This window comes from Schistocerca serialis, chromosome 2 (genome assembly GCF_023864345.2).
Source record: "Schistocerca serialis cubense isolate TAMUIC-IGC-003099 chromosome 2, iqSchSeri2.2, whole genome shotgun sequence".
NCBI classification, from domain to species: Eukaryota; Metazoa; Arthropoda; class Insecta; order Orthoptera; family Acrididae; genus Schistocerca; species Schistocerca serialis.
In genome coordinates, this window is record NC_064639.1 from 449,056,405 (window position 1) to 449,082,289 (window position 25,885).

Here is a 25,885-nt window from a genome sequence, read left to right on the forward strand (position 1 = left end):
CCCTTTCTAGACCTCTCTTTGGTTTTCATCAGGGGCTGTTCAGTATACGAGGTGGTCAGAAACAACCTGAAAATCTTGTAAGGGTGTTGCAGGTTAGGTGGGACTGAGAAATAATGTCAGTAAAAAATTCGATAGATTGCACCGTTTCCGATTTAATTAGCATTGAAATTAGCCAATCGGGCCGTTGCACGGGCAAATTCAAGCCGTCCGCCAGATAAAATTAGTGTCAGTTGTTTAAATACTGTACATGGAAGCGCATCAGATTGCTCAGCCTTTCGCTCGGGTTCGACCTTTGCTGTTGTCCCATGTCCAAATCTGGATCGCTCTCTTCTTCGGTTTTAGGAAACCAAACCTTTTCAGACTGTTCCTAAACGCCCGGTATAACTCGAATAATATGGTGCATAGGCTACAACCCAGCGTGACTCTCGCTACGGTCGCAGGTTCGAATCCTGCCTCGGGCATGGATGTGTGTGATGTCCTTAGGTTAGTTAGGTTTAAGTAGTTCTAAGTTCAAGGGGACTGATGACCACAGCAGTTAAGTCCCATAGTGCTCAGAGCCATTTGAACCATTTGCACCTGCGTGACTCCTTTGCAACTACTGCCTCTATTTCATGTCCTTAGATTCTTTGAACTACAGGGACTGGAGAAAAATGTGGAAACATCGAGAGAAATACATGCATGAACATAAAAGCAGATGTTGTCCAAGCCTCCTGATTGCGCTGCTGCACTTTACTACGAACGGTACATCTGCAATGTCCTCAATCCGTTGCAAGCGTCAGTCATGATTAGAATAGTAGTTGTCTGGGAATTTTGACATTGCCCTCACAGTATGTATTTTCTTTAATGTCGTTTGTTGTTAGCAATATTAGCTTATTCCCAAGAGTTAGCAGCTTTCACTCAGTTAATACTAGGCAGAAATCAAATCTGCATGTGGAATGCACTTCCTTGACTCTTGTGCAGAAAGGAGTGCAGTATTCTGCTGCATCCATTTTCAATAAGCTACCACAAGAACTCAAAAATCTTAGCAGTAGCCCAAACACTTTTAAGTCTAAACTGAAGAGTTTCCTCATGGCTCACTCCTTCTATTCTGTCGAGGAGCTCCTGGATGAGATAAAAAAAAATTAAGCAAATTCCAGTGTTACATTCTTGATTTTCTTTATTTAAACTAACGACTTGTCGCCTGAATATGTTTCTTATATTTCATTTTATCTGTTTCTACAATCGTGTTATAATTTCATGTACTGACTCGTTCCATGACCATGGAGACTTCTCCTAAATGTGGTCCCACGGAACAATAAATAAATAAATAAATAAATATATAAAAATAGCGTCCTGTGTAATTGTCAGTGAATTACGTCGGAACCCACAATCAGTGGATGCGAACGTGAGCAAATTGTTGATGCTCGTATGGTGAGTGGTTCTGTAACCAAGATATCCGTAGTATCTGGTGTTTCAAAAGGCAACGTATCGACGATATACGAGACCGCAAACATGGAAAGTGGTACAACATCATCCGCTCGGACATAACGATAACGAAAGCGTATGTCGACTGATCGCAGCGGACGGTCACTGAAGAGGATTTTGACGGAAAATAAGAAGACAGCTGCAAAAGTCACTGTACAGCTGACTGTCGCGGTAGCGAACCGTTTCAGCACCGGAAGGAGACACGAAAGGAGGTCCTTAAGCAAGGAATTCCACAGCAAACTGGAATTCTAAGACCACTCGTCAGTGATGCAAGGAAATCGTCGGCCTAAACCATAAAACCTAGACTATGGAGCAATGGAAAAAGTCATTTGGTCGGATGAGTCTTCTTGCACACTGTTTCACATCCATCCCAAGGTACAATGTTTGGTCTCCAGTGGTGATGCTGTGTTCGAAGACGACAGGACTCCTGTTCACACAGCTCGCATTGTGCAGAACTGGTTTGGTGAGCACTAGGGTGAATTGTCGCATCAGCCCTGGTCACTACAGTCACCGCATCTCAATATTATAGAACCTTTGTGGTCTACTTTGGACAGAAGGGAACATAGTAACTATCCGCTTCCATCATCGTTACCTGGACTTGCCGCTATTTCTCAGGAAGAATGATATAAGACTTCCCTGAAAACCTTACAGTATCTATATCTATCCATTCCGAGAAGAGTGTAAGCTGTTCTGAATGCCAATAGGCTTTCTACACCGTTGGAGACATGGTAATATTGAGCTGTTTCCGTATTTTTGTTCCCCCCCTGTAAAGTCTGATTTCTGTACAAGTTGTATACAACCTTTCGCTTCCTTTCAAAAAATGGCTCTGAGCACTATGGGACTTAACAGATGAGGTCATCAGTCCCTTAGAACTTGGAACTATTTAAACCTAACTAATCGCTCGCAGCTCGTGGTCGTGCGGTAGCGTTCTCGCTTCCCACGCCCGGGTTCCCGGGTTCGATTCCCGGCGGGGTCAGGGATTTTCTCTGCCTCGTGATGACTGGGTCTTGTGTGTTGTCCTTAGGTTAGTTAGGTTTAAGTAGTTCTAAGTTCTAGGGGACTGATGACCATAGATGTTAAGTCCCATAGTGCTCAGAGCCATTTTTGAACCTAACTAATCTAAGGACATCACACACACATCCATGCCCGAGGAAGGATTCGAACTTGCGACCGTAGTGCTCGCGCGGCTCCAGACTGAATCACCTAGAACCGCTCGGCCACTCCGGCCGGCTTCGCTTCCTTTATTTTATCCCTGATTACTTCAGAATTCGAATGGGTTATGGGGCGGTACATCCAAATGTAGACACAAAGACTTCCAGGGACTATTACGAGGTACGTAATTCATATTTGTAGGCCAACTTTCGATTTTACAAAAATATTTTTATAAAGATGTATGTATGGTCTTTGTAAATGCTGACCACCTAGCTCCTGCATTTGTTACGTGAATTTTTTGGCTCCCAACTTTCCATCATACTGATCCCTACGAACAATGGCGACTGTGTAACCTACCATTCCTGACCAAGCGCGTCGTCTTGTCCTACAGTCTCGACAGCACACCCGGTTTCTGGTGTCATGGGGGGAGGGGGGGGGGGGGGGGTCGGAACCCTGTAACACTTTTAAGCAGTTTGCTGTCAGGGCCTACTACGTAGGTTTGAAGGCTAGTGTAGAGAGTTTTCCATGATGGTAGGTGTTTACCAGCACTTGTTCGAAGTAACGATTGCAAAGCCCTGGCAGGAAACAACTCTTTGCAGAAGAGTGTTAGTAGCGGGAGATGGAAATAGGAAATGAAGAGGACTGAATTCTGTGCTGTAGGCTAATTGGGTGCACGGGTCGAATATTAAAACAAATTTCGTGCATCAGCTTGGGGCTTGAGAAATCGGGAGGTGGCCACCAGCCCTCGTAGCTATAGGAAGTAAGCGCGGACATGGTCGGTAGGCGTAGTCCTCGTACAAGATCGGGGAGCCAGTTGCTAGCTAGAGGTGATGTTCAATGTATGAGTGTGTATTTTTTTCCCTTTCAACTTTCTGTTGTTCTGTTTTGGTGCATGGTAGAGATTACAGACCGAAGTCGCTAAGCACCAGCTGGAGGCTATGTATGACCAGTTAAGCGATGTATATTTTCCAGTTCAGTTGTCGAATGTCGTAACCTTTTTGAAAATAGTTCAATTGCTGCACAGCATTTCTTGGGGATATAGGGATATACGGGTAGTGACAATTTTAACCCTATCTCGCGGTTCAATTCGAGGTTGGTGAACCTCATTTACATTACCTTAATAGTGCAGCAGAGCAGGTGATTAAATCAGATCCGCCACTGTTTCCGAGTAAATCTGCGGAGCAAAACGTAGCGTAATTTGTCCCGCGCGGCGCATAACGATAAGGCGGCGTTGATTCTATCAGCGGCCGAGAGCGAGATTGCTTCGAGAAAGGAAGGAAAGAACGTTCTCTCTCTCTCTCTCTCTCTCTCTCTCTCTCTCTCTCTCTCTCTCTCTCTCTCTCATATATAAATGCAGTCTTGTTATGTACGTTTCTAAGCCGATACAAAAGATGATAATTTCCTCTTACAAGACCAAAGCGCTCAGCCACACACCGCGCGCTGGTGGACGCCCCGTCTCTCATATAGTACCTATTGAACGATCTGGCGAGGCTTGCTTCTGCTCGCTGGTCTCCTCTTCCACTCCTTGCCTCTTTCAAAGAAGGTTTCAGCATGAAGCATCAGATTCAGTTCCTCTAGGCACGACGACCAATAGCACTACAGAGTCGTGTATTCCTACATACGAAACTGACACTTCCAATCCGTACATTTAAAAGGTATTTAAACATCAAAGGTAAATGCTTTGGTCGGAACTGTATTTATGTATTGGACTTGTGATAGGTCTCGCGTAAAGCGAACTCCCAATATCACTCTGAATGCTACTGTACTAGCAATCACTCATCGCTCCTGTCACTATGATTCTGTCGAATGAGGAGATAGGCTAGGAAAATAAACAAGATTACAATGATCACTAAGAGTCTGAAACAGAGGGCTTCGGTCTTAAATACTTTGGTGTAGGCATTAGAAACCTGAAGTATCTACAGCACACAAAAGTGGCGTTTCAATGGCGTATATACGTGATTATTGCGTTCTTAGTCCACACATGTTTAGGTTACAGGACTCCTGCAATCGTAAAACATGCAGAGCTTCGAGTTAGGTATTAGCTATTAGTAGCTATTAGGAAATACGTTCTATTAGTGAGACATGGTGCTTGACTGATGGGATGCCACTTACAGAGGCGGTTATCTAGACAAGCGGAAACAGAAAAGACTACGATTACGTATAACGGTGTTCGAAATCGTGTTATTTGCATATTTACTCACGAAATATACAGTGGGACATGGTCTTAATAGGTTTATCTTATCACTGCACAATCGACACGCGAATTTTCCAGCCCATACTACACTCTTTGAACGCAGCCACATTAAAAAATAGGAAAGTATATGGAATAATTTCACGAAAAATGAACGGAACAGAAAAATCCCCCCTTGTTTTTTCAACGGAATTTTACCAAACATCATGTTGATCTTTGCCTGTGACATTACAGTGAAACGAACAAAAAGAAACACGTTTCACGTTTAAAAATTTGGCAAGAAATATAGCTACGAGGAGGACACGGCAAGTGCCATCACCCAGTTTCCCAGGAACTTCGCTCCATGGAAGAGGAGTCCAAATAGACAAACAAAGAAGACGGTCAAAGTTTTCAATATGCCTTTTACGGCGTGATATTCTCACACGCCACTCGGGAAAGAAACGTTGACATTGCTGAAGATTTCGCGCAATGGCAATAATTTCGCGGCAAACCATACATAACGGATCACTCTTCCGAAAACTGGCGGTTGCAGTTTATTATTAATCAAGACACATTATAGGAATTACAAGATTAATTAAATTTAAAATATTTTTTAAATTTTTTTTAGTTCATTCATTTTATATACAATTAGTAAATGAGTAAGGACAACGTTATTTCATTCGTGCAATGGTCTTCTACATACATGGATACATAAATTAAAAATAAAACCAATAATCTGGTTTCGAACACAGGAAGCAAAATTAAGTAGCCGCGTCTCTAAGCACTGAGCCCTAGTTTCTTCTGCGGATTTCACGTGGTAAATTGCACATAAAATACCTGAAAATACCTCGGAAACATTGATCGTCCTTTTTACGGTCGAGCAGCCACAAGAAAGTCGAGACCTGACGCCTCTTCCATTTAGAGAAGTTTCTGGGAAATCGGGTGATGGCACTTGCCGTTTTCTCTTATTCAGTAACACGAGTGCTTAACCACAGATGCATGTTTGACAACTCTGGTAACTGATAAAAACAACAATGAATATGTCGTCACAACTGAAAATCTGTTCCAAACCGGGACTCGAACCTAGCCCTCACTTTCAATTGTTACGACGTGTTCATCAGTTCGGAGGTTCACACTCACTGGCGTCATCTGACGTGATTTCAGCCACTCAGTTAGTGCACTGTGACTCACCGGGTGTCCGGGCGAGGAGCCGCCGGCGGAGAAGGCGGCGATCTGCGCCTCGAGCGTGCGGACGTGGTTCTCGGCCTTGCGCAGGTCGGCCACCAGCTTGGCGTCGTGCGCGCGCGCCAGCTCGCTGCGCAGCTTCTCCACGTACATCTGCTCCTGCTCCAGCATCAGCCGCAGCGTGTGCACGCGCTCGCTGTCCACCTCGCGCTGCTTCATCACCTGCCGGCACAACACGTACCACCACGTCACTCTCACTGTTTCTGTGATAGCAAGTCTCACTCTTTCCTAGCATACATCGGGTAGTACTGTGTCCGCTTATCTCAGGATTTGACAAATTTATAAAATTACGGGGACAGAAAGTTTACGAAAATTTCGTGACATCACTCTTTGAAACATACAAGGTGTTTCAGACAGTGTTTTTCTCTGCACCTTACAGAGTAATAAAATACTACCGTTCCGGTCACAGACGAGCCAACCGGAACCGGCCGACCGCCGTTTCATCCTTAGCCAATGGCGTCACTTCGATGTTGTACGGAAGGGCGTGGGGCCCCGCACCCCGGTCTCCCGGCCGTTGTCGACTTTGCACATCTTACCCCGCTACTTGTCATTCAAGTAGTTCCTCAACTGGCATCAAGAGGCTCATTACACCCCATATTCCAGCCCTGCAACTAAGAAAAATACTTGGCAGCACCGGGAACTGAAACCACTTTCGCCGCTTGGCAGTCAGACGAGCTGAGCACTCAGCACAAAATAAACGAAAGAATATTCATTTAGGTAGGTAAACGTTAGAAACGTTAACTCTGTAGAATTATGAACATAGTTCACTTCGTTATTGCAGAGACAGTCACACCAACGACTTATAATTTTCTGAACGTAATATTTTTTTTATATCGTTTAGTTGATGTATTTAAACCATCGGTGTACAAGTCTGGATGCAACATATGTACATAATTGGCTATGTTCAGGCGGATTTTCTGGTGGCAGAATGTTCAGGTAAGTCAGGTGTTCACAAGGGTGCCCATTTTCCTGAACGCACACGTCAGTGCATCTTCTAAACGACATGTGGACAAAACGTAAAGCTTCCTCGATGTCCTGTTTTAGTTTAAGTCATTTTCAGTTGCATTGCAGAACATATCTTTACACTGACGCATACAAGGGAGGTTGAATGTCCAAAGAAAGCAAAAAAACAAACAAACAAACCCAAAAACACAGATGACTTCAAGCGGGGCTTCGAGAAAGCTTGTTGTTCTGTGGTACCAGCAACTTTACATCTCGTCCGCAGTTAGTTTAGGAGGAGCATTGTCTATTTACGAAAATGGCACTCGTTAGAATACCTCAGTTAAACGTACATGTTGCCACCAGACTATCCATCCGAACACAGTCAATTATGTACACTATGTATTACCCATCCCTAAAATTTGAACGTTTCTAGAAAACTGATTTATAAACAGTTGTCTAAATAAATGAACTAGATGATATTAAAAAATTATAACTCCTCGCTGTAATTTTCAGTAAAATAAATCAATAAACTATGTTCCTCCCTCCGCAGAATTAGTAATCATCTTATGTTTACCTATCTAGATAAATATTCCTTTCACCTATTATTTTGTAAGTTACAGAGAAAAACACCTTGTCACAAACACCTTGTATGTTTCTTTGTATTCAGTTTAATATAAGTATTTTTAAATTATTTTCTAAAAATACACTAACGTAAGTTTGCCACGTAATGTGATTCGAAAACATCTGCCATTCAAACACTTCATTACAGATGTGGAACATGTTCTCGCAGCTGGATAACAAAGTACTACAGGAGCCGAAAAATCTCAAAAGTAACGTGAATAACATGATATAATTGTTTTGGCTTGTGAATAATTGTTAGTTCAGCGCAAACATAGCGCGATCCACTAATCAAGTTTCTAAAAAGAAGAAACCTCTAGGAAGGTACATAACGTAACAAGAGTAATGACAGTTTCTTGGGGTAATGTAGTCATCCAGTATAAGGCATCTTCTGGATTTAAAGATCGAAATTCTGGACTAAATCACGTTGTCCACATTCTCATTATGAGTTTGCGTATGGCCAAGAAACTTCTTTATTAACTCGGTATCGGACACATCTCTGATAATTTGCATTATAATATCCGGAATAACAGTTGCTACTCTGTGGATGTGTGTTTGAACATGTTCTGATCCAAGGCATTTAATATATTTGCACCAACTGTCTGATCCCTTGGCCCATTATCCATGTAAAGGTTAAATATCTGTAGACATCGTGTATGATATTCTACAGTTTGGTGTGTATAATGCAACTGTTACGTATAACAAACGCAATACTATTGTCACGTACTGTGGAAAACAGACGCTCATCGCTGCGTTGGTCAAAGGTAATAAAGGGGAACGGCAGTACTGAGAGGAAACACAAGGATGTGCCAAGGCAAGCTAAACAACTGGCGAAAGTTGCTAAAAGAGACGCGGATGAGAAGTTGAGCAGTGAGTTAAGAAATTCTTCCCACAGCTCAAGACTTCAGTAAGCTGTTACTGAAACGTCAAACACCGTTTCCTATAAATGCTCTTTTTTAAAATATTGTGAATATTTTGAAGAGAAATATTAGACACGAACGGCGTTTGTACAGCATATCAGTTTACACATGTTATCGTTCAAGTGGTATACGGGAGAATGTTTTTTAAGTTTAACACGGCAACTACACGAAAGTCCGGGTCCTCTTGAAGTGTGGCCGGCTGTCTTTCCTGTCGCCACAGATGTCGTCAGTTAACCTGGGGCAGGGAAGTAGTGCGCGCTACCTATCTATGAAAAGTGTTCACTTTGTTCTTTGAGCTGACGAATTATATTCCGTCTGCGTATCTCATTTTCTGAGACAAGCCCAGCATTTGCCCTAACGAGAGTGGAAAACGCCCCAATAGCCACACTTAGGCTACATCTACATCTACATGGATACTCTGCAAAACACATTTAAGTGGCAGAGGGCTGCTGTACGAGACCGCAGACCTGTTTACATCTGCATCTGACTCACGTCCTGTCTCGCAAGACAGCGCGCGAAGCCTTCACTTCTAAAAGCGGATCTCTCTCATGTGCTAGAAGCTACTGTCGTGAATTTATAGCCATACAGGCTGTTACTCGAACGCGATTGTTAAAATTTACGAAGGTTGGAACTTTAACAGTCGCAACTATTTATTTACAGCTCGTACAAAATAGATACGTATTTCAAAGTTTTACTGGCCTTCCAAGTAGTCACCAACATTGTGTATAACCCGTTGCCAGCGATGTGGATGTCGTAGGATACTCTTAGCAGTGCCAGTTGTTTTGAGGGTTCGAGCGGCAAGGTTCATTGCCCGACGAATTTGTAGCAGTTCTGAAGTGAATGCCGTGAAGTGTTTGTTTCAGTTTAGAAATCGAGTTGAACTCAAGAGGGCTTAAGTCAGGGGAGTGCAGTAGGTGGTATAGCACTTAGCAGCCCCATCTGTAAAACAAACCAGTAACAGCTTGCACTGTACGTGCTTGAGCATTGTCCTGCAAAATGATGGTCAGGTCCTGCAGAAAGTGTCATCACTTCTGTCTCTAAGCTGATCGTAGGTTGTGTTCCAAAAATGAGCTGCATAAAGAAAGAAGTGATGACACTGACCATCATTTTGCAGGACAATGCTCAAGCACGTACAGTGCAAGCTGTTACTCATTTGTTTGACAGATGGGGCTGCTAAGTGCTATACCACCTACTGCAGTCCGCTGACTTAGGCCCTCGTGAGTTCAACTCGATTTCTAAACTGAAGGAAACATTTCACGGCATTCGCTTCAGAACTACTACAAATTCGTCAGGCAACAGACCTCGTCGCTCAAACTGTCAACACAACTGGCACTGCTAGGAGTATCCTACGACTTCCACATCGCTGGCAACCGGTTATACATCATGCTGGTGACTACTTTGAAAGTCAGTAAAACTTTGAACCACGTATCTATTTTGTACAAGCTGTAAATAAATAGTTGCCACTATTAAAGTTCCAACACTATTTGCTCAATGATATCATGCCTCGTAATATATCACACGAATAAAATACTTTTGGCTATGAAGAACTGTGGCTAGTAGGAATTCCATAGAATCTCTTGAGGAATATTATCACCAATTCACTAATTTTCACTCTTTCATGACCAAAGAATAAAATATTAGTAACAGTTACGGTGAGAACATCAAAAAGAAAAATAAATTGTCGAAATCACCTGGAAGGAAAATTATATAAGAGCGTCGAAGAGGTTTTAGCGTACTCCACACAGTATTAGACACCCATAAGACTTATGGTGCTTTTTCTCCTTTTAACGTGTAAGATTTTCTCCACAACATTACAGTCTAGATGACGTTTTAGTCACTACAAAGGAGATGTTGAAAGTTTGTACGAAATTTTTATTCCACGAATAATATGGACAAGTAATTTGCTGTGACTAATTCTTGTTCAGAAAGTAATTATACAGGTAACCATGAAATTCAACTATGAAAATACGATCTGAGACTAAAGACCGACATTTACGGGAGGCATCTTTGTTAAGGAAGACAGACGCAAAGGGTATGACCTTGGATGTGCATACGTCCAAGTTAGCTACTTGATCCTCAAGCGCCGTGGTTGTCAAGAGGTGGCTCGATGCAAGCGACCGTGCTGTTCTTCCACCGGAAACTACGAGGTAACCATAACCACGTGTGAGCGTGCCGTGTGATGGAACAAGTGGCCTATAATCCCTGCTTTTGCTCTCAACCTCCTCCATGTCATTATCGCAGGCCAAAGAGGAAGCTTCCAATAATACTGTTACAGGATACAGACCACTAATTAACTAACACCATCACTTTCTTTACACTGAACCTACAATGCGACCCTGTGTTCTGTTTAAAAGTGAAGCGATTTTTAAAATTAAATAAGTTAAAATTTAAAAATGTAGTTTAAATTTGTCAACAGTTCGTATTATCACAATTTCAAAATTACAGTTTAAATTCAGTGTCATTCTGAAATACCGGATGGTGATGATTACAGTGCAGCTACTCACAAAGGTCAGTATGGGCTGCAATTAACGCACGGCATAGAAACTTAGTAGACATGTAACGCGTCAATGCGGAACCGATTTACGCTGGAAAAAATTAGTCCCAATTTTTTCGGCCACCAGGTGCAAATATGGCGTTGTACACCTTCTCGTCCACGTCTCCAGTGCTCATAATGAAGGAACTTTGTTAAGTGGTAGTTATTATAAACATTATGTCTTTCTCGCTTGTTTGACCTTTTCTGCAAACATATGGAAACATTTCTATACATCTTTCTAACATTCACAGCACCAGATTTACACCTGGTGGCCAAAACTGAAACTAGCTTTTTCCCAGTGTTGATCGGTTCCGCATTTAGCACTTTAGGAATACCTACCAAGTTTCACTGCCATACGATAATTACTGTCCATACTGGACCTCTGTGAGTAGTTGCACTTTAATTATAAGCACCTGATATATTCAAGTTCAAAACGCAGATTTCAATTCTCGTTATTTTTCTTGTGCCTCTGTCCCACATCGCCGCAAGGTCAGCAATATTATTTACAGGTTAGGGTAGTTTAAGGAGTGGTCGGATGTCCTTCCTGTCACCAAACCGTTACGGAATGTGTGAACCCCAACTGTCTGCGTGCAGTGTTAGCCATGTCCGCCTAAAAACCACGTCTAGGTTGGCTGGCACACCGACCCTCGTCGTTAATTGCCCGGGCGAATTCCATCCGGGGCCGGCGTCCCAGTAGGGGTGCAATAAAATGCACAGCTATCCGTCCGGTATACTTTACATTTCAATTGTGATGTTTTATTGTAAGTGCTCGTGTATGTTAACTTCAATCATTTTCTTCCAGTGATGTGTTGAGGGAAACGGAGTTGACCTGCGCTATTTTGCTTGTGGTTAAGTGGGAAACTGTTGTTCAGTCTTGGTGGACAAGATCTACGGTAAAGATGTGTTCCGTTCTTTACAGTCTTAAGTGAAGCATTTACTGAAGTAAACATTAAGGTGAGGTAACATTACTCAATATATAAAAGTTTCTGACAATTTCTCTTTACATGCAAACCGCTGTTTCATCAAGTTGAAAATTGATAGCAACTCCAAGTTCCTTTGTAATACATTGTAGCTTACACAGTAATTGAGAAATTTCAGCAGTTTTTGAATAGTAGAATGCAATTTTTATCCAAGTCCCTGCGCTAAAGAGGAATAAATTTGGCGCTTATAACAAATTGGTCTGAAACAGCTTGTGTCCTTGCGAATCGGAGACCGTTTGTATTTTAAGTAATCTAAAACCATATAGGCCACTAACCAATCCTTGTCCAATAAATATGGTGAAACACAACTCTGCCGACAAAACTTCGGAAATCGTTCAGAGATATTTTCTTAGTATTTTAGTATAAAGGTGGCTCGTTGCTGTGTATAATGTAACTACAATTCATTCGGTTTGTTATCGTAAGTCACCCATATTTGTGTGACAATACCTTCGCAATTGCGAAACAGAGTGCAATACGTGATCACTAAGTCGCATAACACTTTACACAGAGTAATGCAACAACCAAGACAGACGCAGCGGTACTATGAAATGGCAACAGCTCAGCACAGAGTCGTTGTAATGGTCTTTTATTACAGCCAACGAATACGCACACGAGGCGCACATTGTTCAATTTTTCATCATTAAATCTATCCAAGCTGCCGCGTATCATTGTTAAGGTACACGTCAAGCTGCCAGAATAAAACAAACCCGAGACGCGTCAGAGCACTACTGACCGAAAGCACGAGGGAGAAAAGAAACGTGGCCATTACTATTGTCAACAGCAAGTACCGTGACTGAATGGAACAAGTTTGTCTCCAATCACGGCGTTTAGCATACGTCGTCGACATTTGCACCGCTGTGCGGATATTTTCAGTTCAATACAAATACAATGGAGATGAGAAATAAAACTAATGCATTGCCTCTGTAACGAACCGGCGGAGACCACGGGTCCGTTGTACCGAAGTACTTGCAAGATACCCCTGAACAAATTCTGAATTTTGTCAGCGGAGATGGCGTTCACCCAGCCTTAGACAACGCATGTACTGTCAATACTATTCAAAATAGAGATAGTCCACTTAGTGACGAGTGAAATCAGAGACGTTACACTTGATGACACAACGGCATTACGTCAGGACGTGGAAAAGAAAGGAGAAACGTTATAAAGAGCAAATGTTATACCGGAGAAAATTTCCGCATATGGAGTAAGATTGTGCAATCCTGTTGTGTTGCCTTGGTATGACGTGATTTAAGAGTTCAGGGAGGAAGGTAGGTGTAGTCTGAGACATGTTTATCCGTATCTTGTACAAGTGGAACTCTAGTCCTGTACACAGCACGGCACTGCAGACAGTTCCCCGCATACTTGCTACAGTGTTGAATCGCAGAGCACTCGGGAGGCCCGGCAAGTTGCGGAGGTGTGGCAATGCTGAGGCGGCGTTACCGTCACACCACAGTTGTGTGGGATTGCGCATTCCGCTTTGTTCTTCTGGAAAAAGCTCGGTGATGAATGGCAACACCAGTGGTCGCACACGTGCTGTCCTGTCACCGTTATTAATATTATTATTAAGGCTGACCCCATGCCGTATTGAATGGTCGCCTAGAGCAGCACACAAGTAGAGGCGCCGCAGCAGCCAACATACTACTCACCAGCTCACTACGGCCTATCCAGACATCGGCTCGTCGTCTGTCTTCGTGCTTAACGCCCACCCAGAGGACGACCTACATGAAGCGACTACACAGTCCAACATAGTACGATAGATTCCCTTAATATGTACAAATTTCTCGCAGAAAACATACTGATTGCCAGTTTGCCTTGATATTCTAATCAGTAGCTGACAACATTGTAATATGCCCTCTATAAGACCTGATACGATTTCCAGCTTCGCTATTAATACATTATACTCTAGTAGCTATTATTAAGAAACATCATCTTGTGCTAAGCAAATTTTTATTATCAGTTTTTTAACAAAGACGTATAGACGTTGTTAACTTGCTTTAGAGTATTCTCAAAGTACGTTTGGGAGGGAGGGGGTTGGGGGGTGGGGGGAAGAGGCCGCTGAGGCCGTGCGTGGCAAATGCCTCTGGTAAGCTAAGCTGGTAAATGTATTCTTTGTAGAAAGGAAGAATTCAGAATCTATACCAGATCCAACAAGAGGCTTTAATGTCAGTAAGTTTCTATAAAAATGTAACGAACTGCAAATATTCTCCTGAATCCTCACGTTTTCAAGGAAAAGTGATTAATCCAGTTAGTGCTAGACAGGGCATAATTTATAGCAGGCCGTGTAACCGAAAACTAGTCGATTACTAAAGAGTCTTCTTTGGATATTAGTAACAAAGAAAGTTTCGCTTATAGTCTAGTCTAACGCAGTAGACAGAAGAAACACTAGAGACTGTTGTTGTTGTGGTCTTCAGTCCAGAGACTGGTTTGATGTAGCTCTCCCTGCAACTCTATCCTGTGCAAGCTTCTTCATTTCCAGGCACGTTAAAGCCCTGACTTATTTCTGAGTGTGTCACATGGCAGAAGCCACCAAGCAAAATGCAATGTTTCGCCTTCCGGACGAACTTTCTTCGTCAGTTACGTTGAAACCTTTACTCATTTGCGTGCAAGACATTTGATCTCCATCCTGCTCGAACGGAAACAACAGTGAAACAGTGCGCGTTGGCGACATTCCACATATATTATGCTAGGCCAGCATAATAAACAGAGATCACCAAGAAGAACTGATATCAATGAAAGAGTAGCGAAATCGAGTCAGGTCGTGAATGTGGGAGGGACTTTCAAATGGGCCCTCCTTACTCTTAATAGCGTTCTGCGTTGTCTTTCGGTGGTATAAATGTATAATGTTAACGTACAGGTCCGGCATTATCTCATTATCCACCGCGGTCGATAGGCGTGCTGAAGGGAGGCTTTTTATTCCATAAAATAATTATTAATCACTTGAAGCATCTTAGTTCTGACGATGTCACTGAACAGTTTATCTCCATGGCATGTAAGCGTTAACAGTAAATGGAATAACTTAATACACGGAATTTGAAAATAAACCCTAAAAGTTACTTCTTTCATAATGCTCTCTACAGGACCACGGCTATCCCCTTAATAGCTTGCATTTTCTTCTTCTCGCCCCACAGCCTCTTCATCCTTTCTCTTCTTCTCCCCCGCTCTTCTTTGGAGATATTCAGTATCATCATTTGTCTGCTCCACTTACTGATAGTTACTATCTTTTTCCTGTATCCTACTCTATTTTGTTCTCTGGCACATTTTTCGATGTGTACTCGGTTCGCCAATTTCCCTGCCCTTCCACCTTGATCCCCATTTCCGACCAATTCTTCCTCCCTTCTACATATCAAGTTGTTCGTGTCTCTCCTCTTAACCTCCCCATATTTTTTGTCATTGTATCGTTACTCATCATCATCATACTCTAAATGTACATCAATACTCCGCAAATTACATCACGAAGTGTCGCGGAGGCTATTTCTGGTACCGTTACCACATCTCCAGTTCCCTGTTTCCTTCGCGAATGAGGTATGGGAAGAATAATTACCCGTAAGCCTCTGTATTAGCTCGAATTTCCTCGTCGTAGTCATTTCGTGAGATGTATCTTGGAGGAAGTAGTATGTTGTTCGACTCTTTCCGGAATGTATTCTCTCGCCATCTCAGTAGTAGAGCTTTCTGTGATGCAAATCGTCTCTCTTGTGGCGCCTGTCACTGGAGTTTGTTTAACATATCGGTAATACTCTCACACCGACTAAACGATTCCGTGATCAACCGCGCCGCTATTCGTTGCATCTTCTCTACATCTTCTATCAGCACGCCTGGTAAGGATCCCATATTGATAAATATTACTCAAGAGTCTCTCGAACAAGTGCTCTGCAACCCACGTTTTTCGCAGATGAACAATATTTCCTTAAGATTCTTACTATGAATCTCAGTCCGGCATCGCACCTGCTTTTTCTACTATTTGTTTTATGTGGTCGTTCCACTTCCGGTCGCCCCGAATGGTTACTCCTAGATATTTTGCGGTAGTTACTGTTTCCAGCAATTTGAACTCAACGCTGTAATTGTACAGTATGTATGTCTTCACCTATATATGCGCAGAATGTTACATTATTCGCTATCAGCGTCTACTGCCAGTCTCTGCACCTTTCATCAATTCTCTGCAGGTCTTCTTGCAGTTCGGCACAGTCTTTCGGCGTTGCTACCTTGTTCTAGACAAGCTTCACGAGCGGACAGCGGCATGGAGTTTCCGACGTCATCCACTGGATGATATATATATATATTTTGCAAATATTAACAGTCTTATCGCACTTCCTTGGGGCACTACGGAAATTACATTTCCATCTGTCGAGTTTTAGCTCTAAGGAAGTCTAGATTGCAGTCGCAAAACTGATCGGATACTCGGTAAACCTACGGTTTTTTTTCCGCTAAACGGCAGTGCGGGACTGTGTCAAATGCGTTCCTGAAGTCATGGAACACGGCATCAACCTGAGCGCCTAGGTCTGCAGCGCTTTGGATCTCATGGAGGAATAGTTCAGCAACATCTCTGTTTGCGTAACTCGTGTTGATTTTTATAGAAGCACCGTAACAGGTGAGCGTAAAACATTCATTTAACAATGAAGTCATAGCACCAACTCATAGGTTATTTGTACCCAGTAGAGCTAAACACGTTTGCTGGACGCACAGCAAAACATATAAACGGAAGAGCGGAGACGGGCAGGAGTGCAACTGAAAAAGTAAGCAGTGTTTTCACAAGAAAGCTTCGAATTCGTGTAAGCGGAATGCTTACCATCAGTGTATATTAACAGTTTTGACTTATGACAGCGAGACCTGGGCGTTTAATGCAGATGTGCTGGCGAACTTTAATAGTGGCAACTGTTGATTTACATCTCGTACAAAATAGATATGCGTTTCAAAGTTTTACTGACCTTCAGAGTAGTCACCGGCGTTCTGTATAACCCGTTGCCAGCGATGTGGAAGTCGCAGGATACTCCAGTTGTGTTGACATTTCGAGCGACGAGGTCTATTGCCCGACGAATTTGTAGAAGTTCTGAAGAAAATACCATGAAGTGTTTCCTTCAGTTTAGAAATCGAGCTGAACTCACGCGGGCTTAAGTCAGGGGAGTGCAGTAGGTGGTATAGCACTTACCAGCTCCATCAGTCAAACAAATCAGTAACAGCTTGCACTGTAGGTGCTTGAAGACTGTCCTGCAAAATGATGGTTAGGTCCTGCAGAAAGTGTCATCATTTCTGTCTCTAAGCTGGTCGTAGGTTGTGTTCCAAAAATGAACAGCATAAAGGAAGAAGTGATGGAACTTTCTGCAGAACCTGACCATCATTTTGCAGGACAATGCTCAAGCACGTACAGTGCAAGTTGTTAGTCATTTGTTTGACTGATAGGGCTGGTAAGTGCTATACCACCTACTGCACTTCCCCGACTTAAGCCCTCGTGATTTCAACTCGATTTCTTAACTGAAGTAAACACTTCATAGGATTCGCTTCAGAACTGCTACAAATTCGTCGGGCAATAGACCGCGCCACTCGAACTGCTGACACAACTGGCACTGCTAAGAGTACCCTACGACATCCACATCGCTGGCAACGGGTTATACACAATGCTGGTGACTACTTTGAAGGTCAGTAAAACTTTGAAACACGTATCTATTTTGTACGAGCTGTAAATACACAGCCGCGCGCAATGGCCGCGCGGTTAGAAGCGCCATGTCACTAATCGTGCGGCCCCTCCCGCCGGAGGTTCGAGTCTTCCCTCGGGCGTGGTTGCGAGTGTTTTCCTTAGCATTAAGTTGGTTTAAGTAGTGTGTAAGTCTAGGGACCGATGACCTCAGCAGTTTGGTCCCTTAGGAATTCACACACATTCGAACATATTTGTAGATAAATAGTTGCCACTATTGAAGTTCCAACCCTCGTATAATACTATAATTATAAAACGAAATCCAGGAATAAAACATGTTTGATCTCTAATACAGCATAAATAAAATTGTTAGTAAGCGATCCATTTCCGTGGTTCTTCATTTATCCATTATGTTTTTCTGCTAATACGACGGATCCTTATTAAACAAGTCCAGGCGGTAGCCCTGTTGCCGTACCTGACTGTCATGAATAATGCCACTAAAATTATAAAAAGATTACCTCTTTTGTATGAAAACACCAGTTAAACGAAGAACGACAATATGAGTCGTTCTCGAGAAAAATATCACCAACGTAATCACCCGCGAACCCTCTCACTCTGCGCCAAATTTAGCTTCTTTCAACAGTATAAGCAAGAGAAAGTAGATTTAGCCACGGAAAACACCGTCTGAGTAATTCTCGCGTGCTACAACAAGTTTTGGCAAACCTGAAAAGTAACAAAGGAACAGTAGCAGAAGCACAAAACTCTCAGATAGAGACAAACACCCCTCCATCCCCCTCCGAAGTGAAGTATCATAAATAGTACACTCACACACAGCATTTAGTTATACTCGTAAATGTAGTATTATTTCTTAAAACGAATACTAGCAACGATAGGAAATATGCGCATTGAGATTCTACGTTCATTCACCTCATTTGCTCCGAGACGTCTGAGCGAGTTCATATTCGTCGCCAGTGAGTTTATTCATTGTTCTGCGGGCAGACAGATTGAGTAATGCGAGTAATGAACGCTCGCACCCAAAGGAGCGGCATTCGTCGGGTCACACATAAACAAGGGAGCTGCCAGCTGCCGAGTGGCCAGATCAGGCCACTGGAACAGTGTGTGTGTGTGTGTGTGTGTGTGTGTGTGAGGGCCGCTAACTCCAGCCAACTGCGCATGCTCCGTGCGCGCGAGTTTGGAAATAACATGAAGCAGTCCGCCACGTTTTGACTGGCAGGCGGTGTCTGTGGAGGAGTTTCCGGCTACTTCAGCGCGGAGCGGAACACTTTCTGACGACGTGTCGTTCTACAACACCGTTCAAGTAGTCTTCGGCGTACAAACACAAGACAGCAGAAGGAAAAAAATTTTGAGGTGAGACTATTACTGATAGAGCTCAAGCTCGGTCTGGCGAAGGGGATTAACTGCGTACTCTTCAAACGAACAATTTTGCCACTTACCTTAAGCGACTCAGGGAACTTACAAAAAATTAAATCTAGATGGCTGGGCCGGAATGTGAACCACCGTGCTCCTGATGTGATTCCAGCGTCTTATAACTGCGAAAACAAGGAGGGAAAACTGACCGATTACGTTGCGAGCACCGTTTAGCGCTCGACAGCGCAAGACAGGACGGAAAAAGAGATTTTAAGAACGACGGGGTAAAGTGCCTCATTACGAGAAATAATTTCTGAAGCATCGAAATGCCGACTTCATTTGTAGGTCTGCAGAAAAATCGGCAAAATTTGAACTATCTGAAGGCACATTCCACAAGGGTTTTCGAGATATCGTGCGATTGTGGCTACACAAAACATTATTTGCAATTATTTAGAATTATTTGGACAGTATTAAATATCTTAAATGTTCAAATGTGTGTGAATTCCTAAGGGACCAAACGGCTGAGGTCATCGGTCCCTAGACTTACACACTCCTTAACCTAACTTAAACCAACTTATGCTGAGAACAACTCAGAAAAATCGGCAAAATTTGAACTATCTGAAGGCATATTCTACAAGGGTTTTCGAGATATCGTGCGATTGTGGCTACACAAGACATTATTTGCAATTATTTAGAATTATTTGGACAGTATCAAATATCTTAACTGTTCAAATGTGTGTGAATTCCTAAGGGACCAAACTGCTGAGGTCATCGGTCCCTAAACGTACACACTACTTAAGCTAACTTAAACCAACTTATGCTAAGAACAACACACACCCATGCCCGAGGGAGGACTCGAATCTCCTGCAGGAGGGATAAAATACAGTAAGCGATAGGTTATTTGTATGTTGTACACAAATTAGTCTTAGTTATAAGAGTCGAAGGACATGAAAGGAGTGAAATACAGCTTTAGCCCGTCCCTGATGTTGTTGAATCTGTACAATGAACAAGTAATAAGGGAAACCGTGGAGATATTTGTGAAGGGGATTCAAGTTACCGAACAGAAAAAAAGTTCTGGCCTGCTGATGACAATACAATTCTGTCAAAGACGACAAAGGACTTGGAAGAGTAGTTGAACGGAATGGAAAGTGTCCTGAAAAGAGATTATACGGTGAACGGCAACAAAAGTCAAACAAAGGCAATATAATGTAGTCCAGTTAAATCAGGTGCTGCAGAGAAGTAAGTAAAGAAATGAGACAATAAAGTAGTCGATTAGTTTTGTTATTTGGGCAGCAAAATAACCGATGCTGGCCGAAGTTGAGCGGAAATAGCATTTTTAGCACCATGTGCCTTATGTAAAGAGATAGCTATTAACTGCCTGAAATTTTAACACTTGTTATTGATTACTCAAAACTACGTCCGTATGAGCACACATGCGCAAACTGAACCATTGCGGTACGAGCGTCACCGACAAATAACTACAAGTTACCGCGTGAAGGATGAGCATGAATGTTTTAAGTTGCAGTCAATCAAATAAAGTTGAGGGTGTTCGATTATAAACTTAGTCATATCGGCTAGCGAGACAAACAACAGTATTCAAATCCACAGAAGTAAGACTTTAAAGTCTTTAACCCTGTCAGACTAACGGTCATAAATAAACTAACATAGGTTCTGTAATTATTGATAATGATCACAATGTAAACCTATAGTATGTGTAATACTGACATGAGACATACGACACGCGACACCTCTGGGCGCTGCTTACCAACAAACATAACGAAAAAGTATTTTACGCTTCGCCTCTGTGTAATTCTATTACGTCAACTGCAGCTAGGTATAAGTATTCGCAACTATCCCACACTGTGGCTAGACGCTGTAGCTCTCACAACTTGAAGACTTGTGCTAGATTGACTTCTGTACCTAGCTAGTCCTTCTGCTTCATTAAAATTCAATTTATGTTGGCGGTTCTGGAGAGGAGGCTTAAAGATGTATAGCAGTATTATGCCCCTTCTGTCTATTTTCTTATGAAGCGGAACAGTTATCACATTTTTACATTTTCTAAATTTTCTCTTCCTCCAAAAACATTCCGTAACCCGTTTAGCACGCTTATTTGAAATTATTTTGCCTGCCGCTTCAATTTTATCTACTGAAATTCAGACAGCTCGAAGCAGCTTCCCCTTCTTCGTAGCTAAAATGTCTTTATAGCCTATGGCATTACTTGTGGAATGTTGTTATTCACGTTATCATCTGTGCTGCTAGTCTCTGTCTTCATCTGTACAAAGATTTAAATGAATCTTCGAATGGTTGTACAGTTCTCTACCTTTCACGGCGCTGCCTGCCATCTTGGCAAATGAGATACGATGTATACTCAAAGTAAGCCGCTTTTATGTTCTCTTCATACATTCCTCGTTGCCTGTAGATTTCCTAACGAAGTTGTTATTGTATTTTCTCACAGCCTCTCGCAGAAGTTTCAGAACAGTATTCTTTAGTCCAGCATGTTCTGTTACATTCACATTAGGGATGGCCGTTACACTGAAATAACCGGTTTTCGGTTATATCGGTTTTTCACTACGCCAGTTTAACCTCTCTATTAAAATCGCTCAAAATAACCGATTTCCAAAATAATCTATTTTCTGTTTTTTATTCCTATGATTTCCCATCAAAACGTTTGATTGAACAAAGAATGGAAAATTTTTGCTCCCTCAATTTCAAGATACAAAGAATCAAAATATTAAATCAAATAGGGAAATAAAAGAAAAGTTTCATAAGTGGTTTAACACTACAAAAAATCACCAGTATACTCCTACGATTCTAATTTCTTGAAACTCTGCTCAAAAATCATGTTGTAATCGAGCATCATACCACTATTTGGGCATCACAAATTTTCAGTGTTAAAGGATGAAAACTGAGGTCGAAGAACTCTATTTTTGCTTTAATTTTCACGGCTACCGGCAGATAAAGGCATACCACGTAGACACAGGTAGCAGATCAGCCACTATTTGTATCGTGAACTACGAATGAGTTGCTAAGTTTTAAGGTCTATCCTCATACGATGTCTCGAGTTTGTTGTGGCCTTCCCGTTTTTAATCTTTTAAAACACATGGGGCGTTGTACTTTATAGATATCGCACTTCGTAAAATACTTCCCAGGCTGGGTACGGTGCAATTCTATAATGCAACTGATGCTCGACGTCGACAGTGAGAAACTATCTTATCAACCAGAAGGGACAAGTCGTGCACATTGCATGTACACGTGTACCATCTATTAGGCCACACCATATGGTAGCAGGCACATTACTGTCTCAGCAACACTGTACTAATTCCTATTTAATGTGTTTGTTGCTCCTTCTGTCGGCATTATTATTAAAATAGCACTGACAGTTTTCCTCATTTTCTATTATGACACAATATTTCAAAGCAATGGAAATCCTTGGCATAAAAATTACTCTTCTTTTAAAAAAGATTTACTTAACAATGAAATTTTACTACTGCTGCTATGGCTCACTCATATTTCTTTTTCCTGTTATTAGTAAAAAGTAAAGAAACACCTGTTATAACCAAGACTAAATAAATATGGAAAAAATACCGGTTGCTCAGAACTAAAATACCAGTATCGGTTTTAACCAGTCGGTTTTCCCATCACTAATTCACATTGCCGCGTACTTTAAAATGTCGCCTTCTGTACAGCTCTTGCCTTGTTCCGTTTGAGACTTTTTCGTTTTCCTTTTCTATTACTGCAACATGTTTTCCTGATTGCAAAAATACTTTTTTATAACTAGTGTCCCTTTGTTGTAGATCTCTTTAATATCTATTTTCCAAAATGTTGTTTAAGTTTACTTTTCTATTCTCCAGCACTGGAGTTTGCTGAAGAGTAATGCCTCAGAATTTTCGTGTGAAAACTAATAAAGCTCTTCATCTTTATTATCCATGCTTACATATTTATTTATCAATAGTCTCTCTGGCGATGAACACATTACTCCCAAAGGGAGACCAGTTTGTCGATACCGTCAATGCAGAATGTTTGACTTCATTAACGGAGCCGCAACCTGACCTCTGCTTGCACCGCTTCATCAGTATCAAAGTGAAGTCCTAGAAGTGTTCTTTACGGTTAGTAAACAGATGAAAATACATGGAGGCAAGTCGGGACTGTGTGAGGATTATCGACGACAGTGGACCCATGGCGTCCGATTGTTGCTGATGTCTCAGCGCTCATGTGTGCTCTGGAATTGTCACGCTGAAGGAGAGGGTGCTCCGCGTGTGGATAAACACTTAGAAATCAACATCCGATTACAGCACGCTGTTTCTCACACACCGACATAGTTGCATTTCACATCGCCATGTTATTCGCTACTATTCACAGCCCTGTAGCGGCAAAGGGTTACAACTTGCGTCAGCGAAACGGGAAAATCGACTGAGTAATATGCATAGCATGTAATAACTCAGCCGATACTGAGGACAGAATAAAAAAATTGGAGGCAATATTTTTCAGCACGCCCTCGTAAATTCACAAAAGCTACGTTTGTCGTTTCCTGCCAGGTGGGTATACTTCTTTCTAGCTAAGTAGTTTTAGTTATCATCTCGAAATAGTAGTATGACGCAATTGCCTCGAGTCCTGCTACACACTGAAATTTTTGCAACACAGTACCGCATCACGCAACTATAGTGACCAGAACAAAATGGCATAGCCCACTGATAAAGTGAAGGTGCCATTTTGCGTTAGTCCCAATAGCTGCGTGATGCGGTGCGCTGCGAAGATTTCAGTGCGTACCAGGACTTCAGTTATACACCTGCCAACAAGAAAAAAATTTAATTACGTAACTATATTTTCCCGAAGTAACAATTAAGACTTTACTCCTATCTGTTGCATTACTTACATCTCGACGCTTTAGAAAACGAAATGTTCATTTTCTGCATTAATCCGGAGTTTAGTTATGTGCTAAACTCTACTGGTTGTACCGACAGTTGCTCTCGTTCAGGCACAACGGTCCCAGAAATCGTGGGAACCAGTGCCCCAACGTGTTCTCTGGCATCACTAAATAACTTCCATCATTTTTATTTATTTATTTATTTATTTAACCTGATCAGATTAGGGCCTTCAGGCCCTACCTTATATCATTCCAGGATTTCATACACACAACATTTTTACATCATATTTACCTAAGAAATAACGATAATTTTGATATGACAAATAGCAATAAAATAGCATTAATAAAACTAGAAACGGTTTGAATGTAAATAGAGACAATGCGAATCAACAGACTGGCAAAGAACCAATACATTTAATATTACTATTACTACTACTGCTGCTGTTACCATTAATAATAATAATAATATTACTGACAATGGCAGAAACGAAAGTAGTTGTAGGTGATACAAAGTGATATTTATTTATATCGAGGGAACTTTATAAGTAGTCTGCACCAGCTAAGAGCATTGAGAAATAAAGAAGATATGGTCGGAAAGAAGGACTTAATGATGGAAAGTGTACGGTGATAAAAACAATAGAGGAGACAAGAGTGTATGGAAGTCTCTGTGCTTGTCTGTACGCAGCCAGGACAGCTGTGCTTATGATGGTGAAATAGTCTCAAAGAGCACAGACTGTCGTAACAACTTCCAGGCGCCGCGAGCTTTCCCGAAAAAGATTTTGAATGATAACAGAGCTGTATTCAACAATTGGAAGTGCAAGCGTTTGTCCAAAATTCTTTTTCAGATCGAAAAGGGAAGAGATTTTTATATTTTTGCAGGGCATGTAGAGATGCTGATGCCTTCTTGCACATTGCAGCTATGTGCTCAGTCCAATTTACATTTTCATCCATTTTTACTCGTAGAGTGGTTTCTGAGGGGAAGAAGTTGATGTTTGTTCCATTTAGAATTAAAGATGGTAGGGGATTTCCGATATTTCGGGCTAATGAGTCTAGAATGACGAACGAGGCCCGCTTGGATTTTGGACCAGTTGAGCTTTAACCCCATTTTCTGTACCCATTTTGATAGTGCATAAGATCAGTATTGTAATTCGCGAGAGCTGTCTTCGAGGTTATTGGTTTTGCACTTAGATACAACTGCAGTAGGGCTAAACTGAGGACACATCATTTACATACATTGAAAAACACTGCACTGCTGGCTCGACGTAATGTATGAGGGAAACCACTGCAGCGCACTTGGCATGAAATTTAGGAAACGTGTGGCAAATAAAATGTCGAAGTCGACATGTCAAAGGCTTTGCTGAAGTCTACAAAGCACATGATTGTCGATTGTCAATCCATTGTTAGCTTCAGGTCGTCTGTTACCTTTATTACAGCAGACGTTGTGCTGCGATGCTTATCGAAATCTAATTGGCATTTATCTAATAGGATGTTTGTAGTTAAGTATTTGATTAGCTGATTATGGACCATATATTCTAAGGCTTTGAACAGAGCCAGAAGAATGCAAACATATCAGTCATCAGAGGGTGCTGCGGCAATGTCATTTTAGGTAGCGGATTAAGTGGTTCCTGTTTTCAGGACTCGGCGAAAACATCTGTTGTTGAAGAGTGGTTAAAGATATATGTTATAGTGGGCAGTACTGGATCAATAAGCTCCATTATTTGGGCTGTGATGCCATCGTGTCGAGTAGATGCTGGTCTGACACGCATAACGGCTTTTTTGATGGTACTGCAAGTAACTTGCTTTAGATAGAATTTTTCACGGCTACCGACTGTTATCCCCATTAAGTAATCAGAAATCTCCGTTTCCATTGTCGTTCAATACTGGATGTAGTTTATGGGAAGTACCGTTTCAGTTCTTTGGCAAGGGCAAGTGTGAGCTGTAACTTTTACTTTGCCTATACCAAGAACACGCACGTATTTTCATAGGACAGCTGACCTATGTCTGTT

General features: G+C 41.9%; 1 protein-coding gene across 1 annotated transcript in view; it reads right to left on the bottom strand.

Annotated features, from left to right (window-relative positions):
• The window catches only part of LOC126456070 (rho guanine nucleotide exchange factor 12), a 1,154,422-nt gene that overhangs the window by 761,417 nt on the left and 367,120 nt on the right, over nucleotides 1-25,885 (bottom strand). The window contains exon 6 of the mRNA XM_050091825.1: nucleotides 5,978-6,193. Within this exon, the coding sequence (XP_049947782.1) occupies nucleotides 5,978-6,193 (216 nt within the window). The remainder of the gene's footprint in view (nucleotides 1-5,977; nucleotides 6,194-25,885) is intronic.